Source organism: Salvia hispanica, chromosome 1, assembly GCF_029641045.1.
Source record: "Salvia hispanica isolate PSC_SH4W2 chromosome 1, Shi_PSC_v1, whole genome shotgun sequence".
Taxonomy (NCBI): domain Eukaryota; kingdom Viridiplantae; phylum Streptophyta; class Magnoliopsida; order Lamiales; family Lamiaceae; genus Salvia; species Salvia hispanica.
Genome location: NC_142692.1, coordinates 12,517,240 through 12,534,696, shown reverse-complemented (window position 1 = coordinate 12,534,696; position 17,457 = coordinate 12,517,240). Strand labels below are relative to the sequence as shown.

Below are 17,457 nucleotides of genomic sequence, written 5' to 3'. Positions count from 1 at the left end.
CGACTATAAGCTGACCCTGTTCAGACAATGGTGGAAGTGGAGTGGCCTGCACGATCTCATTACCCATTCGTCGTCGAAGTAGCGAGACATGGAACACCGGATGTATGCGGCTAGTTTGAGGAAGTTCTAGCTCATATGCCACTGACCCAATCCGTCGCAATATTTTGAACGGCCCATAAAACTTACTAGCAAGCTTTTGATGTGCTCGGCGGAATACAGTCTGTTGGTGATAAGGCCGCAGTCGAAGGTACACCCAGTCTCCTACTTCAAATTCTTCCGCTCTCCGTCCCTTATCAGCCTGCACTTTCTGTTGTTGCCTCGCGAGTTCAAGATTTACCTTTAACTCCTTGAGCACCTCATCTCTAGCGCGTAACACCACATCAACCTCCTGCACTAGTGAGGAGCCTGTTTCATATGGTGTGACAACCGGAGGCGGCCGCCCGTAGACAGCTTCGAATGGGGTCATTTTGATGGCACGGTGGAAAGTGGTATTATACCAAAATTCAGCCCATGCTAAATAGCTCTCCCACAATCGAGGCCTAGTAGCGACGAAGCAACGTAGGTATTGTTCTAGACTCCTGTTGGTCACTTCAGTTTGTCCGTCCGTCTCAGGGTGGTACGCGCTACTCATACACAACTTAGTCCCCATCTGGCGAAACAACTCTTGCCAAAAGTGACTCATGAATATTTTATCGCGATCAGAGACGATGGACTGAGGAATACCGTGCAATCTTACCACTTGTCGAATGAAAACTTCTGCCACACTTTTAGCAGTAAAGGGATGAGAGAGTGCAATAAAGTGGCTATATTTAGATAAGCGATCAACGACCACCATCACTACATCCTTTCCAGCTGATCGTGGCAGCCCTTCGACGAAATCCATAGATATGTCAGCCCAGATTACATCAGGAATTTTAAGAGGCTCCAACAGCCCACTTGGCATACGAGTGTCCGCCTTATTGCGTTGGCATATGTCACATTGTTGTACATATCTGAGTACAGCTGCCTTCATTCCTCGCCAATAGAATACTTGGTTAAGTCGACTGTAAGTGCGTAAAACCCCAGAATGTCCACCAATGCTCGAGTCATGGAACTCACTAATGATTGTGCGCCTGAGTTTTTCATTCTTGGGTACCACTACCTTGCCCCCCTTTAAAAGGTATCCCCGACTGATGGTCAGTTGAGGATCAACGATAACCCCTGTTTCTATATTCTTCATCAATTTGCGATACTCTTCATCCTCTATCGAAATTTGACGAATTTCAGACCATAGGCTGGTCTGGGGAACCGAGATAGCTGATAGTTCAGCCATATCCTCACGTCGTGATAAACTGTCAGCTGCGCCATTTTCCTTCCCCGGGCGGTAGGCGATCTCATAATCATATCCAAGGAGTTTTATAAGCCATTTCTGTTGTTCAGGAGTTGAAATTTTCTGCTCTAAAAGGTAACGTAGACTTCGTTGGTCAGTGATTATCTTGAAATGTCGTCCCAAAAGATAGGGGCGCCATACTCGAACAGCTTCCAAGATTGCTAACATCTCTTTCTCATATGTTGATCGCATTCTCTGCTTCTCGCTTAGTCCTTTGCTCAAGTATGCGATAGGCCTCTTTCCCTGCATTAAAACTGCCCCGATACCGTAACCGCAAGCATCAGTCTCAACAATGAACTCTTCGTCGAAATTTGGTAGTGCTAAAACTGGAGTTGTAGTCATGGCTTCTTTCAATTTTTTAAAGGCTTCTTCCGCCTCAAGGCCCCACACGAACGACCCTTTTCTGAGAAGCTTGGTGAGCGGGCTTGCAATTTTTCCATAGTTCCGAACAAATCTTCGGTAATATCCTGTTAGCCCCAAGAAGCCACGAAGATGGGTAATATTCCGAGGTACTGGCCAAGTTAACATGGTCTCAATTTTACGATTATCAACACGAACTCCCTGCTCCGATATGTAGTGGCCTAAGTACTCAAGTTCTGTTTGGCCGAAAACACATTTGCTATATTTCAAATGGAATTGATGTTCTCGAAGGATGCAAAACACAATTTCCAGATGTTGTAGATGGTCCTTCCAATCTTTGCTATAGACGAGAATGTCGTCAAAAAATACGAGGACAAATTTCCGTAAATACTTACGAAATAAATTGTTCATGGCGGCTTGAAATGTCGATGGAGCATTGCATAATCCGAAGGGCATCACCATGTACTCATAATGCCCATTGTGTACACGAAATGCTGTTTTCGAGACATCAGTTGCGTCCATTCTTATTTGGTGAAATCCGGCCCGGAGATCCATTTTGCTGAAGTACTTAGCCCCGTGCAACTCGTCGAGCATATCATCTATGGTGGGTATAGGAAATCTATCCTTCACTGTGGCATCATTGAGGGCTCGGTGATCGACGCAGAATCGCCATGAGCCATCTTTTTTCTTGACTAAGAGTGCGGGTGATGAGAAGGGACTGAGACTGGGTCGAATTAACCCTGTTTCCAACATATCCTTAACTTGCCTCTCTATTTCATCCTTTTGATAGCGGGCATACCTATATGGGGCAACGTTAATCACTGTCCTCTCGTCCTTCAATGCAATCTTATGGTCGCTTGCCCTTGAGGGAGGGAGTCCCTTTGGTTCTTTCATTATATCTGCAAATCTTTCTATCAAATTTTGTACCTCGGGTGGAGTTTCCTTAGATGTAGCTTCTGTTGTCGTTGATTTCATCAAGACAAAGACCGTTGTTCCGTAATTCGTCCCTTCTGCTAGATCTGCCCACTTTGCGACTGACATGGTAGCTGGTGGTGCATTTCCTTGCAACTTTTGTTTGCTTCCTCTCCATTCGAACTCCATTGTCATAGCTTTGTAGTCTGTTAGGACGGGACCGAGGTTCTCGAGCCATGGCAATCCTAGAACTACATCGAGATTGCATATGCTTAAACCATACAAATCTGTTTGAAAGGTGATACCTTGAATGGTTATAGGTACTGCTTCGAAACGGAGAGAACATGGCATTCTTTCACCATTGGCGACCCGCACAAATACTTGTGGGATGTGAGTGACTGGCAGCTGTAGTTCTTCTGCTCGCCGCGGGTGAATAAAGTTCAGACTTGAACCACTATCAATCAAGAGTTGTAGAATTTCACCGTTTAGATTTCCTGTCATCCTCATTGATTTACCCCTGCTTTCTCCCATTAATGCATTTAACGAGATGGCTGGTGTCCCCGCACCAAGTTCTTCATCGTATATGGGTGGTGTATCTTCTTCCTCTTCATCCTCGATCTCTATTAGTAAAGCTTGGTTGAATTTGCAAGTATGTCCTCTTGAGAAAGGCTCGTCGCAATTGAAGCATTCATTTTTTTCCCTTTTTGCTTGCATCTCTGCCCATGTCAATCGCCTTGCTTGAGGTGGCTTGGTCGAGGTCAGAGGACGACTCATCGAGCCTGATGTAGATGGCGTTGTCGTTGCTTTTGGCTGAATCTTATGGAAACTAACTGTGCGTTTGTTTTTTGCTTGATCGTCCGCGTGTCTTGCTAGTTCGATAGCATGTTCTAATGACTGTGGTCGGAAGAACCGTATCTCCTTAGCCAAATCATCCCTTAGTCCTGCCATGAATGCACCTAACAATGCTTTGTCCCGCCAATGTGGCACACAGTTGACAAGCCTCTCAAATTCAGAAAGGTATGACCTGAAATTTCCTGTCTGCTTAAGTCTTATAATAGCCTCGTCGGCCTCTTCAAGTTCTGATGTGCCAAATCTTTGCAGCAGCCCCTTTTCAAATCTGGTCCATGTGATTCGGTTATGACGAGAATCGAACCATTGCCACCACTGATTTGCTTCGCCGTCGAGATGATAGGAGGCCCATTGCACTTTTTTCTTAGTAGGGGTCTCTTGTGCACGAAAGTATTGTCGTGCCCGATCCAACCAAACCCGTGGATCCTCGGATCCATTATATTTCGAGAAATCCATTCGAATGGGATTCCTCCATCGTCGATCCTTCTGACTGCTATCCTGCGAGCTATCAGAATCAAATGCTTCATCTTCCTCATCCTCATCTTCTTCATAATCTTCCTTGGTGGCAGCGAATGGGTTTCTATGGTTTCCCCTGGTCTCCTTTTTATTCTCATTCCGAGGTACCGATAATATGGAGCGCATCTCCTCCATGTTCTGGCACATCATCTGCACAGATTGCTGGAGCTCGTTCATAGTCAATTCAAGTGACTCAAATCTAGCTTTTGTCGCCATTATCTATAGATATGAAGCAATATTCTTGCCCAAATAATGAACGTAACCGAGGCTCTGAATACCAATTGTTGGAACCGAAGAAAATCAGTTTAATCAATTGAAGTAAACAGGTAAAGAAGAGCGTAACTTGCTGCTAATTTAATAAATATTTCTTATATCTTCAAAGTGAAACTACAATGGTTTAAATAGTAATAGAAAAGAAAGAGATGCATTGCTTAAAAGAAAGAGACTCTTCGTTTTTGATTGGTGACTCTTCGTTTGAATGGTGACTCTCGGACCAACTTAGGCATATTCTCATACAGCCTCCCTTAACTTCCATGATGGTTTCCTCACCCTCGTGCCTCGACGAAGGGCTTCCTTATTCGGTGTCGGCCTATGTTCGGTAGAGAACTTTTGAGACTCATCACCTTAAATGGTATAATAGGATCTCACCTTCACCTAACTCATTCCACTCACATTTCATTTAAAACTAATATATATAAGTGGGACCTCTATTCCACTAACCTTTTTCCACCCACTTTTCTTAACATTTCTTAAAACTTGTGCCTCAAGGAAGGAGACTCCTAACGACGGACGAAGGGAGTACTTCTTTAGTCTCAATAAATATGATGTTTGTATATTCTATGTAGTATTGTTGTTAGTTAATAAAAAGAGAGTAAAATAAGAAGGAAAAAGTAGAGATGTTGTTGTTTACATTTTAAGAAATGTTTATTTTTAATTTAACAATTAAAAAGGAAAATATTTCATTTATAATGAGATAGAGGAAGTATATTTTACCATTCGGATAAATAGAGTAAGATGTATATTAGGGATTAAGGGTGGTTTAATACTCCTTCAGTCACACAAAAGTATGCACGTTTGGTTTTGCATGAGTTTTAATGCATAATTAGTAAAGTAAAAGAGAGGTAGAAAAAAAAGTAATTGAAGTATTGTGGGAAAACTTTTCAAAATTAGTAAGTGCATACTCTTGTGGGGTGGATTAAAAAGAAAATAATGTATACTTTTATGGGACGGAGAAAGTAAGTGATTTCTTGATCATACACCCACTCGGATAAATAGAATAAGATATATCGAGATACTTAAATGGTTACATGGTTATCGATTGCTAAACTTGAATTGATTAAAGTCAGTTATGCGTTCGAGTATGGTTAGCAAGATGTTTTGGGTCCGATTATCGATTCTAACAGAGAATCATTCGGTTAGAACTGAAGTAACCAAATTATATTAGACTTCAATTGTACTGAAAAATGGAGTACTGAAAAATGGAGTAGTCAGTTTTTGTCATTTTTATATTTCTACAAAATTATACTACCTCCGTTCCATTCAAGATGACATGATAATCCGCGCGAAGTTAATGGGTTGAGACCTGATAAGAATTGGACGATTTTGGATATGGTTAGAGTTCAGCCTTATTGGGTTGGATCAATATTGGATTGACCTAATAACAAACAAATTTTGTAAGATTTGTAAGCCCTAATTTAAATAATAGAATAGTACTACCAGTACCACAGTAAAACTCTTCGGCTCTCACAGTGTTCAAGGAGCATTAGCAGTGGTTAACAATGGTTAGCAGTGATGACTCCTCTCCGGAGCCCATCTCAGGGACTATCTCTATTTTCTCCTGCCACGTTAGTAGGCTTATCTAAGATTCTATCTTCCTGTAATGAGAGCCCATCTCATTTCTTCATCATCACTATTTTATTTCAATGTCTAAATATTTTAAATTAAAATATACGTAATAAATTAATTCTCCATTGTATTACGATATTAGGAAAAAGAATACAACAAGCAAATTTCAATAAAATTAAAAAAACAAAATAAAACATCCTACATTAAAAAAACAAAAAACTAGAGAGAAGTAAAATTGTGACTTAGAATTGAGAGGGATAAATGGGAATTGATGGGGAATGAGATATATACAATGGATAAAAGATAAATTAAATTAAAAAAAAGGTTAAGATCTGTTGAGCCGTTCCATCAGCCTTTGGGAGGAGCCCATAGTGAGTGGCCATCTTCCCTTGCTCCACAATGGAGACCTTCCGGAGCCCATGGGGGCCGATCGGGAAGGGCAATGGCTCTTAACGCTTTTAAAATAATTCAAATATGTAAAGTTGAACAAATTAATAATTATTTTAATTTTTATACTTATTTCAAAAATCAGTAATTCGTGTGTTTTTTAGCCTAACATTTCATTTAAACAATACTTATACATGATTTGATATAATAATGCTCTCAATTTTCCATTGTAACCTATGCCACTCTCAATTTTCCATTGCAACTTATGTCACTCTTAATTCTATAGTACTATACAGTTAAAATTATCGTTAATATGATCGAAACCAAAAACATGATAAAATTCAAATCCAGACGTTAAATTAGTTTATGACTTTTTAGTTGTAAATAAATCTAGGAAAACAGTAGTCCATTAACTTAATTATTCCCCTCTATCTTTATTTTCTCTTCGTGCTTTACCCTCGTCACTCACCTATAAAATAAAATTGCATGAATTGAGTCATTCATCTTCCTTAGACGGTGGAGTAAATTTTTTTTTCATAATTAGTGCACTTATCCAACGGTGAGAATGTCGGAAGCACGGAGGCAAAACAATGGCGGCAAGGCTATTACTACTAAATTCCATCTCTGAGCCCCACACCCCATCCCTCATAAAATCAAAATCTCACTTCTGTCTCTTCGCACAATTCCATTACATAAATAATCATTGCAGCACAACTGATTTCTCCAAATCCCTTCAACAAATTCCCCCTTTTTCTCAATTTTAGGGTTCCCTCTAATTCGATAGGTTCTCAGTAAAGGCGATTTTGGGTACTGTTGGAATGAGCGGTTTGGAAAAAGTAGCTAAACCAAATAGGGAGTGTAGCATACTTGAAAACAAATTATCATCTGGCAATGATGTAGTTCGATTGAAGAAGATGATGAGCTGTCACCGGCGAGAAATTAATCTGGGGCGACCATTTGATGGAGGAGGAGGATGTGGGCCCAATAGCTGTTATAGCGGCGGAACTACCGAGGCGGTGGGCCATGCGTACGGTGATGATGTTCGTCTTGGTGGTGAAAATTTTGCCACTAGCGGTACTACTAATTCGCAGTCTTTTAACATTTTCGCTGCCGCTCCCTACAAATCCCCAGGTACATTCCATCTCTTCTCTCAATTCATTTCCGTCATGGTTTTTTGTGCAAGCGAGGTGCTTGATTAAATGCGCGAGAGAAAGTTGGGCGCTGTTTTAAGTGGCTGTTCCTCATCTTTCTCTTTTGTGACTTGGAACTCACGCAGAAGAAATGGCTGCCACCGCGGCGTTCCCTTTCACGTTTGCTCAATGGAAAGAATTAGAAAGACAAGCAATGGTTTACAAATACATGATTTCGTCTGTGCCTGTCCCTCCCGACCTTCTCTTCCCACATTCAAGAAATTTCTCTGCTGCACCTCTGGATTGCGCCGCTTCATGTAAAATTTAATCCTGGTTTTTATATTGTTTTTTATATGGCTTTGAAATCACAGCTCGCTTTTTCTTGAATTTGGAAGCAGTGTACAATGTGAGATATTCAAGGAATGGAGACCCGGAACCGGGTAGATGTAAGAGAACAGATGGGAAGAAGTGGAGGTGCTCGAGAGAGGTGGCGCCTCTCCAGAAATACTGTGAGCGCCACCTGCACAGGGGCCGCCCCCGTTCAAGAAAGCCTGTGGAAGTTGAAAACAGTGGCGAAAATCTCAAAAAAGCTCGCACTGAGAAAAGCCACGTTCCTCCTAGTACTACTATTTCTGCTACACAATTTGCTGCAGGGAATACTAATAAGCCCCTTTTGCTTTTCAATGCTAAAAATGATCCCAGCGTTTCTGTTGCACCCTCTTCTTACAAAGGACCTACTAGGTTTGGTTTATTCCGATGCTGTGTGTGCTTCGTTTTCTTTGATTCTTGAATCCTCATTGTTGATTTGTTATGCATTTTGAAGGAATTCGAGCTTGACGATGGAGGGACAGATGGATGGGAGTGATCAGCGATGGCAGCATTTGATTGAATCAAATATGGGATTTGTTAATGTGGGCACTTCTTCTGTTAATGACTCTAGTTCCCTTTTTGCTCAAGATTATTTGGAGCAGCAGCAGCAGCAGTCATTGAATATGTTGTCCTATTCAAATTTCTCAGCCCCTGAAGTCAATGCCCCCATTGGTTTCATCGATGCTTGGTCGATCAACAATCTTGACAGCAGCAATAGTGGGAATGCTGAATCATCAGTGACAACGAACCGCGGGAACTTGTCTCCTTCACTCAATCTGTCAATAGCCATGGCTGCTGGCGACATTGTAGATCAAGCATTGAGAAGCTTCGAGTGTTGTGATGAGAAAGATCCAAGATGGACTGACCCCCTCTATTGGGAGCCGTTTGCACGAGGAGGGCCTTTGGCTGAGGCTCTGCAGCCGGGATCAGTTGCCATCTCCAGTTGCGACTCAATAAGCGCCCCGGCTACTAATGTCTCCTCACCCACTGGTGTTCTTCATAGGACCATGTTGTTTTCGCACTCTGATGGTAGTGTCTGCAGTAGCCCAGTTCCTGCAGCTCCGACAACAGAAATTGCATTCAACGGCCTCTACTAAGGCTAGTGAGAAGCTGTTAATGTTTTTTCTTTTACTTTTGGTGCTGTTATCAGTTGTTGAATTTGATTTCTGGATGTTTGAATACTTTGCATTACTGCATTAATTTCAGTGATTTCAAGTTATTTTTGAAGATGTTAACTTACATAGAGGTGGTACATTGGGTTTGGCAGTGAACTAACTAGAAAGAATCTATATTAGTAATCTTGGAATCTTGATGATTAATTTGTTTATCAAATTTGAGAAGGCGAGGTGTTTGAATTTGGCGACTGATAGATGAAAAGCAGATTGTGTTCTTACCTTTTTTCAAATATAGAAAGATGACATGTTTTTTTTCGACAAACCAAAAATGAAAGGGCGTAGTCGTGGTGGGCCCAATAGGTGGATGCAGTGACGCCGGGGGACGGAATCAGTGTCGAGATGGAGATCATGGAGCCGAAACGAGGGGTACTAAATGGCAATTATCTAAACGGTGTGATACTTTCAAATAAACGCTCCAATATAACCTTAAAGCATCCACTATAGGGGAGCCGCGGCCGGGCCACGGGAGAGCCGCGAGCCGCGGCTCCCTATAGTGACTGGGGTGGGCAGCCGCGGCGCGGGGGGGGGGGGGGGGGGGGGGTGGACACGGGAGCGCCACGATCGTGGCCTGGCCGCGGTGCTTGGGCGCGAGCCGCGGCCCTCCTATTGCATTGGCCACGAGCCGCAGCTCCCCCTATTTCCGATTTTTTTTTTTTTCGAAATTTTTTCTATATATACCTAAAATTCATATCTTATTTTTACTCTACTCTCACACACAATTTACCCTATTCCCTTCAATTTGAATTTTTGTGAAATGCAAGGCGGAGACGATCCCGGTTATGGAGATTCGGGACACGGGAGCTTTCCACCCCCCAACGCTGGAGATCGAGTCCCACCCCTCCTCCATCCCAGATGTGGAGTCTGCCATCACCGGCGCCGTGGCAACAAACACCCCAAAACCGGGGTCAGTCCCCGGCTTATCAGCAGAGATATGCGGGTCGTACCCAACCGGGGACGGGCGACTACCGACCCAACATGGACGCGATAAACTTCCCATCCCAATTCCAATCCTCCCCATTCCAGTGTAGTCAATCTCCGCTTGACGAATCTGATAGATTCACATGGGAACAATTGATGGGGTCGCCTGATACCCCGACGACGACGCCCGGTCGTGTAGAGACGGGGAGAGGAGGCAGTGGAAGAAGCGGCGGTGGCGGCGGCGGCCGAAGTGGCGGCGACAACGGCGGGCGAAGGGGCGGCGGCGGGCGAGGCGGAGGATCCGCGCGAGGTGGCGGCAACGGCGACGGCGGGCAGCAAGGCGGCCGCGGTGGTCGCGGACAAGGCGATGGCGGCGGTGGTCACGGAGATGGCGATTGCGGTCGTGGTCGATGATGGTTTCTGTACACTGACGCCGAGTCCATTGCTATTGCTAGGGCATGGGACGCGGTGACGACAGATGCCATAGTTGGCACGGATCAGACCGACTTATGCTTCTGGCGGAAAGTCTTGGTGGTGTACAATGAATTCAAACCGCCGGGGAGCGTCGACCGTACACCCGATCAGATTCGGAAGAAGTTCGGCAGAATCACTACAGCTCTTCGGAAGTTCATTGGTATATACGAGAACCAAATGCGCACTGCTCAGAGTGGCCGGAGCGAAGCCGACATAAAATCTCTGTCGATGCAGTTGTTCAATGTGCAAGTAGGCAAGAAGTTTACCTACTGGGCAGAATTCCTCGTTCTACGGGACTCCCCAAAATTCAGATCCATCTGCGAGAACGCGTCTGATTCTGGGCCAAGCCGTACAAGACGGGGCAGGGGCGGCAACTGCAGCAGTAGTAGCGGCGGTTCAAGGACCTTCGACCTCAACGACGAGGTCATGGAGGAGCCCCCCCCCCCTCCCGTCACTATCCCGGCGTCCACGGCCCCTGGGTCAACAGTCCGCAATCCGAGCCGCTAGATCCACCTCCGCTGCTGCCTCCTAACACTCTGATGTGGGCCCGTCTGCACCCGCCCCCAAATCGGCCCGAGCGGCGTTGCGAAACACCCTAGCGGTGCAGTTGATAAAGGAACTCAAGGACACTCTGGCCTTGTATGAAAAGTCGACCGACCCGACTACCAAGATGATGTACTACGACCTTATAGTAAGGCTGAGGTTGTTGTTGGGGTGGGAGGACACGGCGGCGGTGGCAACGGGACCTCAGAGCGGTGGCGGTGGTGGTGACGGTGATGGCGTTGGCGGTGACGATGCAACGGGTGAAGATGAAGTGGCGGATTCTGATGATGAGACCGAGTAGTCGGCGATGGCGGTGTTTTTTTATGTTTTTGTTTGCGTGTTCTAAAACAATTTTCGTTGTATAATTTTACCCCGTTCTATAATACAACGAAGATTTGGTTTTCGATTTAGTTTTCATTAAATTATGCATTTTATTTAATTATTGTAGTCTAACAATTTTTATTGTAGTATAATTAAAATATACACAAAATGGAAAAAATAAATTTTTTGGTGGCTTGGCCATGTCCACTATAGTGGGAAACATGGGCATTGGTGGCCCAGCCACGATTTTGTGGCCTGGCCACACTTTGTGGCTTGGCCCGGCCAATGGACACTCTTAACGTCTCGTGTTCTCTTTGACATTATATATAAAAAAATAAATAAAAAGTGACGAAGAAAGTTGACGAAATTCAAATCTCTAGTCTTTTGCTGTCGAGACATCCGGGGAACAGTATTCTAAGACATTTCAGCATTGTTCCAAAAATGAGTCAAATTCCCTAACACAGAAAAACAGAGGAAAAAAATTCTGAGGAATTTCAAGATCAGACATAAGTTGTTGAAGATTGCTTGCTGAGCTTATTACAGTTACTATGTGCATTCATCTAAGAATGTCATAGAAAATTAGGCACATTATCCCTTCTTGCATGTCAATCTGTGGCGTAATAAGGCTTATTATCTCTGCATCTTTGGTAGTTGGATTGATCCACATAATCTTGGTCAGGGAAGTAGAGGCGCTTCTTAGCCACCTCTCTACTCGGGCTCGACTGCCTGTACTGCCTTGGCGCGCTGTTTGGTCTAACACGCGCTATAGCTGATGCAGTGGCCGCCATATAGTTTGGCCGAGGCAGAGGGCAAGACTTGTCGCTCATGCTCATCCTTCGCGAGCTAGGCGACTCAGCTGCGTCTGGCTGGTAACACGGGATGGGCCTTGTCTTGGGAGTGCTAGGAGATTGAAGACGGAGATTGAGGCGCTTCGCATTGAAACCTGCGGGCATAAACATGGAATCTACTTCAATAGTCTTGATTGGATCTCTTTGATTGCATAGATTCCTATCTTTCCTCATCCAACTATATCCTGTTTTCCTGCTTGAATCTTCATCCTCAGTCGCCCAAATCTGTTCATCAATATATACAATTAAATATGTACTACTTCCGCCCCTCAAATATTGACACACTTTGACCCGTAACAAGTTTTAAGAAATATAATGGAAAGTGAGTTGAAAAAGTTGGTGGGATGTGGGTCCTACTTTTAAAGTATTAGTTTTATAATAAAATGTGCGCAGAAATGAGTTAGTGGAATATGAGGTCCACTACCAAAAATGGTAAAAGGTGAAGTGTGTGGAATTTTCAAGGACAGACTGAAATGATAAACTGTGTCAAACTTTCAGGGACGGAGGTAGTAGTACTTAACAATTAATATGAATAAGGAAAAATGAAATACCCGCTTAGACGATGCATGAGCTAGAGTGTTGCCCTGTTTGAGTGAGCATTCTTTTGTCTTGTGTATTAAAGCATGAATTTTCTCAAGCTCGGTAGGACCAACGTCCGAGCGATTCGAAACTCGACTGGACTGCGTGAACATTGAGTCTAAGGTTGCGGCTTCGCAGGACAGCCTCCGGCGCTGGTCACAAACTATGGATTGAACCCGGACGAGAGATTGGATGCATTGGAGAGTCATTTTTGCACGTTTTCGGACATTGTGGCCCCTTATTACTGCCTGCAGCTTCACCACGCCTCTCAACGCCATTAGAGCTCTCCTTGCCTAATCAAATAACGTTTGAGCTAATAATTGTAAAAATAATTATCCACTTCTTATGTCAATACACAACTTTACTCTATGCCAATTTAGTATATAGTGCTACTACTTAAAAGCTACCCACACAAAACAAGTGGGCAGACACTGGTGTATGTATTGCATTGTAATTTATAATTTGTCTCTTGTAGTATAACATATTGGGCATATCCAATTATGTCTCACAAATTGTCCAAACATGAACTTTGTAAAGAAGGACAAAATTAGATTAATTCAAATAAACTAGCATGTCACTTAATTTGGTCCATCCTTATTACCATGCAACCCGAATTTCAAAAGCTACATGGATTTGTGGCAAGAAAACTCGGAAATGGTGGTAATTACCAGGTATCCTCGGAAAATTTTCTGAATGAAGAGAGCGGCCTTGCCTTGTTTGAGCAAAAGGGCCGGCCTAGTGAGCCGGATCATCTCCACCGCCGCTTGCGCCGTGGCCGTGGTCGCCACAGCCACCGCCAATGCATGTTTGTGCTCGCCCTCCATTCTGGGCTGCTTCCTCACCAAATTCTCTTCTCCGCTAACGTTGTGCTGACTCGTCTTCTCCACAGATAAATATCTGCCAAATATCCATCTCTTCTTTCCACTTTTCTGAAAACACACACTCACATATTGAGTTACAAGTTCATCACAGACAGAGTAATGAAGAGTGAGATGCATACTTTTTGTTCATCTTCTGGCTCGTCATCTTCTCTTCTTCTGCTGCTTCTCTTCATCTCATCGTCGTTGGTGGGAGATCTGAAGGCCTTCTTCACTGCATTCAACCACGAATTCCTCCCACTCTTGTTTCCCATGAGAAGAAGAAGAAGCTTTGGGGAATTTGGAGCTTTTCTTTTTTGGTTATATGCTATGGGATAGAGGTAAATTAAATGTTGAATAGTAGTGTAGTGGGAAACAGTATCTAACAAAGTGGTCTACTTTGTCACAGTAGTTCTGCATTTTATAGAACAAACCAAAAAGAGCAAGTTCTACTCAATAAATCATTTTTGCAGCATAATACACTATTCACTAACGATATCACTACTGTAGACTATGGGTCGATATACTCGAGGTCAACTATAGTAAAACACGTACTCCATTTTCACAACATTGTAATCAGGGAATTAGGCTACAACAAAAATTAAGGAAAATAATTAGATGAGAGATCAGCATGAGGGAATATGTTTTTCTCGAGGGGGGAGAAAGCTGCTGAAAGGGTAAAAAATATGAGAAGCAATTTCCTTTTGTTACTTTTATTTGGAGTACTATTTTTATGCTTTATTTGGGCATTGTTGGTAGATAATGATTTATGGCAGAGGAAACTTAGTGTTTAGGGACACTCTTGTTTATGGGGATCGCCATTTTATGGCAGAGATGAACAAACAACAGATTCTTTATTGGGTAGCAGAGATGTGATAGATCATTATTTTTCTAAACTTATTATTCTGTTCGTTAATTTCTTATGATCCATTTTTTGGCTATACTAGTACATAAGAACTATTTTTGTTAATGTCGTGTAGTGATGTGATGCAGTGGACGAAATAGGGAGCCTGCCTTTTTATTTTGTTACTCCATATATATTTTAAAATTACTATTACTACAGTAGTGGGTAATTGATAGTTTTCATGTTCCATTTCTGTACTGCATCCTAAAATAAAATTTTGGACTTCCAACATTAAAATAGAGCAATCTTTCGCTCTCTCGCTAAGGTTTCAATTTATTATTTGAAACACATTGATATAAAATATTTATACTCGATATATAGTCTGTTCATTTTTTTTGGATCTATCTTATCATGTGTTTTCGAGTACTCACTCCGTCCCCTAAATTTTGTCACAGTTTGATCGGGCATGAGTTTTTAAAAAATGTAATGGAAGGGATTGAAAAAATTGGTAAGATGTAGATCCTACTTATAAAAGGTTAGTGGATTGTTGGTCCACTACAAAAAATGTTAAAAAGTAAAATATGACAAATTTTATGGGACTGATGAAAATGGAAAAATGTGACAAAATTTTAGGGACAGATGAATAATATTTAAAACACCATTTTGAGAAAACTAAGGCTAAACAAAGTCGAGGAAAAATGAGAAAAACAAATAAATTCTAGATTTATTTATACTGAAAATCAGTTTGCACAGATGACAGACCACTTACAGTAATAGCAAACCAATATTGCAACTTTTATATCTTTATCTGCAAAAATCACACACTCTATGTATTGTTTCATTTAAATCTTTGTAAAAAAATGAATTCAAGCATCAAATGACGCTATTTCTTCATTTCATGCGTAACCGATTTATCAAAGTACTAGTAGTAATTAATTTACGAAGAGTGAAATACATCGACCATTTGGCATGAAACCAAATATATTCAAGAAAAGTGAGGCACATAAAATTCTCTTAAGACTCAAGAATCAGGCAATAAAAGACATTACTAATTCAAAACTTGTTGAGAAATTATTCATTGGAATATATATAGCATGGTTTGAGTGTCTCTTACAAAGCTAGCTATTTCTTTCTTACACTATGATGAGGATTTCATGACAGAGCTACAATTCATTTTCTTCTGGAATGGGAAACAGACTAGGCCTCCAGTTGGCGGCTAAATCAGGTGATGGATTTGTTTGCTTCGACAGCATCTCCTCCAGCTGCTTCTTCGTTATCACAATCTTTATCCTCTTCACCTCCGCCGCCGGAACTGGACATTTCCAAGGGCAAAGATAGTAAGTCTTTCCCAAGTGCATCTCAGAGCTTGGTGGCAAAAACTTGCCAGATTGTTTTGATTGCTTCACTCCAAACCCTCTGAAATTTAGGAGCAATTCTTTCACAAGCACTGCTGATTTGAACTCTATGATTTTGCCATCCTCTTTCACTACCTGCAAAACTTTTCCCCTTCTTCCAATTGATAATTTGAGGCAACCCATAATTAGTTGTTTCTAATGGTTTTCCAGGAATCTGGAAAGATTTAATTAGGGAAGCATATGGGTATGGTTTGGAGATTGGAGATTCTTATATGCAATTGCAAGCTGACAACAAAATTCCAAAATATGGTAAATATTCTGCATAAATGGAATGGAGATGACTCAGACGAGGGAAAGGGTAAAGTTGGTGAAATATTTTATTCTTACATAAAAACTAAAAACGTCAACACGCATGCAGAAGAGGTGTGTTAGTGGATGATGGCGCATGGGAGTGGCTCATCCTATACGATTTCACTGTACAACCACCTAAAGCACTGGGTACTACTACTTCATGCATGCTAGGATGGTCCTATTGCTCAACTACCATTTTTTATAGGGACGAGTTACGCAGATATTTATATATAAAGTTGAAAATTTAAATTTCCTATGATCCACGGAATTTATATTTATACATATAAGAAAATTGCACCCACCTAATCTCTGTGTGAAATCTTGTATATTCCCTACTCTGCATTAACCTAATTAATGACCTAATTTGCCAATTTAATGGATTATGTATGAGCTTACATAAATTACAATAAAAGGGCATTAGAGTGGTATCATTAATGAAACATCACACATGATAACCAAAAAATCTAATTAATTTATTATCGTAAACTAATTTGTGTCTCTTGGTAACACTGTTTTATGGTTTAGTTGAAAATGACGTGGTTTTGGTTAAACTGAAAATAAAGGATCAGTTGATCCTTTTGATGCTTTTAGGTATATATCAAATCTTGTTTATTTGCTTCAACAGAGAGAATGCTGAGATGCCAAACACAATTTTAATTGTCACATGTAGTAGGTGTTTCTACATAGTGTTTTTTTATACTATTGTTTTTTGTGTGGTTCCTCCACTATGTTAAATCGTCGTTATCACAAGAGAAGAATATAAGACACCAATTATGACTGTTGAAGATACAGAGATTTCACTTTCCACAACTTTTGCACTTTGTAATGATTTAATTAATGACTTGCAAGTTTGTGAAATACGACTACAAATCTACCGTATATATTCTTAATTTTTTGACCTGACTCGATAATATATGGGGTGGGTGAAGTGTTATATTGCTAACTCATAACTTAATTGCTAAATATAATTAAATAATAGTTATTAGATTAAGGACTTAGATCATTAATCCCTAAATGTCAATACGATCAACGAAAAACGTCAATAAGGTCATAGGATTAATTCCAAAAAATATCAATAGGGGTATTAATGTCAATTAACTACATGTTTAGTTATAACTAACTTTTAAAAAAAATCCCAAAACTTTAAATTCATATAACATATATCAAATTAAAGATAATTTCATAAGGATTCCAACGATATCCTACATGCATATGTTCCAAAGTCAAAATTTGAAAAAAAATTCAAAAATTTTTAATTTTTTCGTAGAAGCAGAAATGTCAACATATTATATAGAATATGTCAATATAATACATGTAGAATGTCAATATAAGCAATGGGTTAACATTCTTAAAGTATTGTGTTGACATTCTCAAAGCATTATGTTGATATTTTTGAAACACTATATTGACATTTTCATTCAAAACCCTAATTTGAAGTATTTTTTTATTTTATTA

General features: G+C 41.3%; 2 protein-coding genes across 2 annotated transcripts; one reads left to right on the top strand and one right to left on the bottom strand.

The window, feature by feature from the left end:
* The first annotated feature begins 6,745 nt into the window (after positions 1–6,745).
* Positions 6,746–8,956, top strand: LOC125218982 (growth-regulating factor 2-like). Its single transcript, XM_048120816.2, has 4 exons — positions 6,746–7,369; positions 7,515–7,685; positions 7,767–8,109; positions 8,192–8,956. The coding sequence occupies exons 1-4, from the start codon at positions 7,057–7,059 to the stop codon at positions 8,832–8,834; spliced, it is 1,470 nt and encodes a 489-aa protein (XP_047976773.1). The 5' UTR covers positions 6,746–7,056; the 3' UTR covers positions 8,835–8,956.
* Positions 8,957–11,538: 2,582 nt separating this feature from the next.
* Positions 11,539–13,860, bottom strand: LOC125185463 (protein IQ-DOMAIN 17-like). The gene is made up of 4 exons (XM_048081995.2): positions 13,596–13,860; positions 13,264–13,524; positions 12,568–12,888; positions 11,539–12,241 (listed from the first exon to the last, which is right to left on the bottom strand). Exons 1-4 carry the CDS (start codon positions 13,725–13,727, stop codon positions 11,774–11,776), a joined length of 1,182 nt encoding a protein of 393 aa, XP_047937952.1. The 5' UTR covers positions 13,728–13,860; the 3' UTR covers positions 11,539–11,773.
* Positions 13,861–17,457: the final 3,597 nt, after the last annotated feature.

Coding starts and splice junctions, on each gene's coding strand:
- LOC125218982 (XM_048120816.2), top strand. CDS start 7,057: ATGAGCGGTTTGGAAAAAGTAGCTAAACCAAATAGGGAGTGTAGCATA. Junction 7,370..7,514: donor CGCTCCCTACAAATCCCCAG/GTACATTCCATC, acceptor GAACTCACGCAG/AAGAAATGGCTGCCACCGCG. Junction 8,110..8,191: donor TCTTACAAAGGACCTACTAG/GTTTGGTTTATT, acceptor TGCATTTTGAAG/GAATTCGAGCTTGACGATGG.
- LOC125185463 (XM_048081995.2), bottom strand. CDS start 13,727: ATGGGAAACAAGAGTGGGAGGAATTCGTGGTTGAATGCAGTGAAGAAG. Junction 13,525..13,595: donor AGCCAGAAGATGAACAAAAA/GTATGCATCTCA, acceptor GTGTGTTTTCAG/AAAAGTGGAAAGAAGAGATG. Junction 12,242..12,567: donor CTCATGCATCGTCTAAGCGG/GTATTTCATTTT, acceptor ATTGATGAACAG/ATTTGGGCGACTGAGGATGA.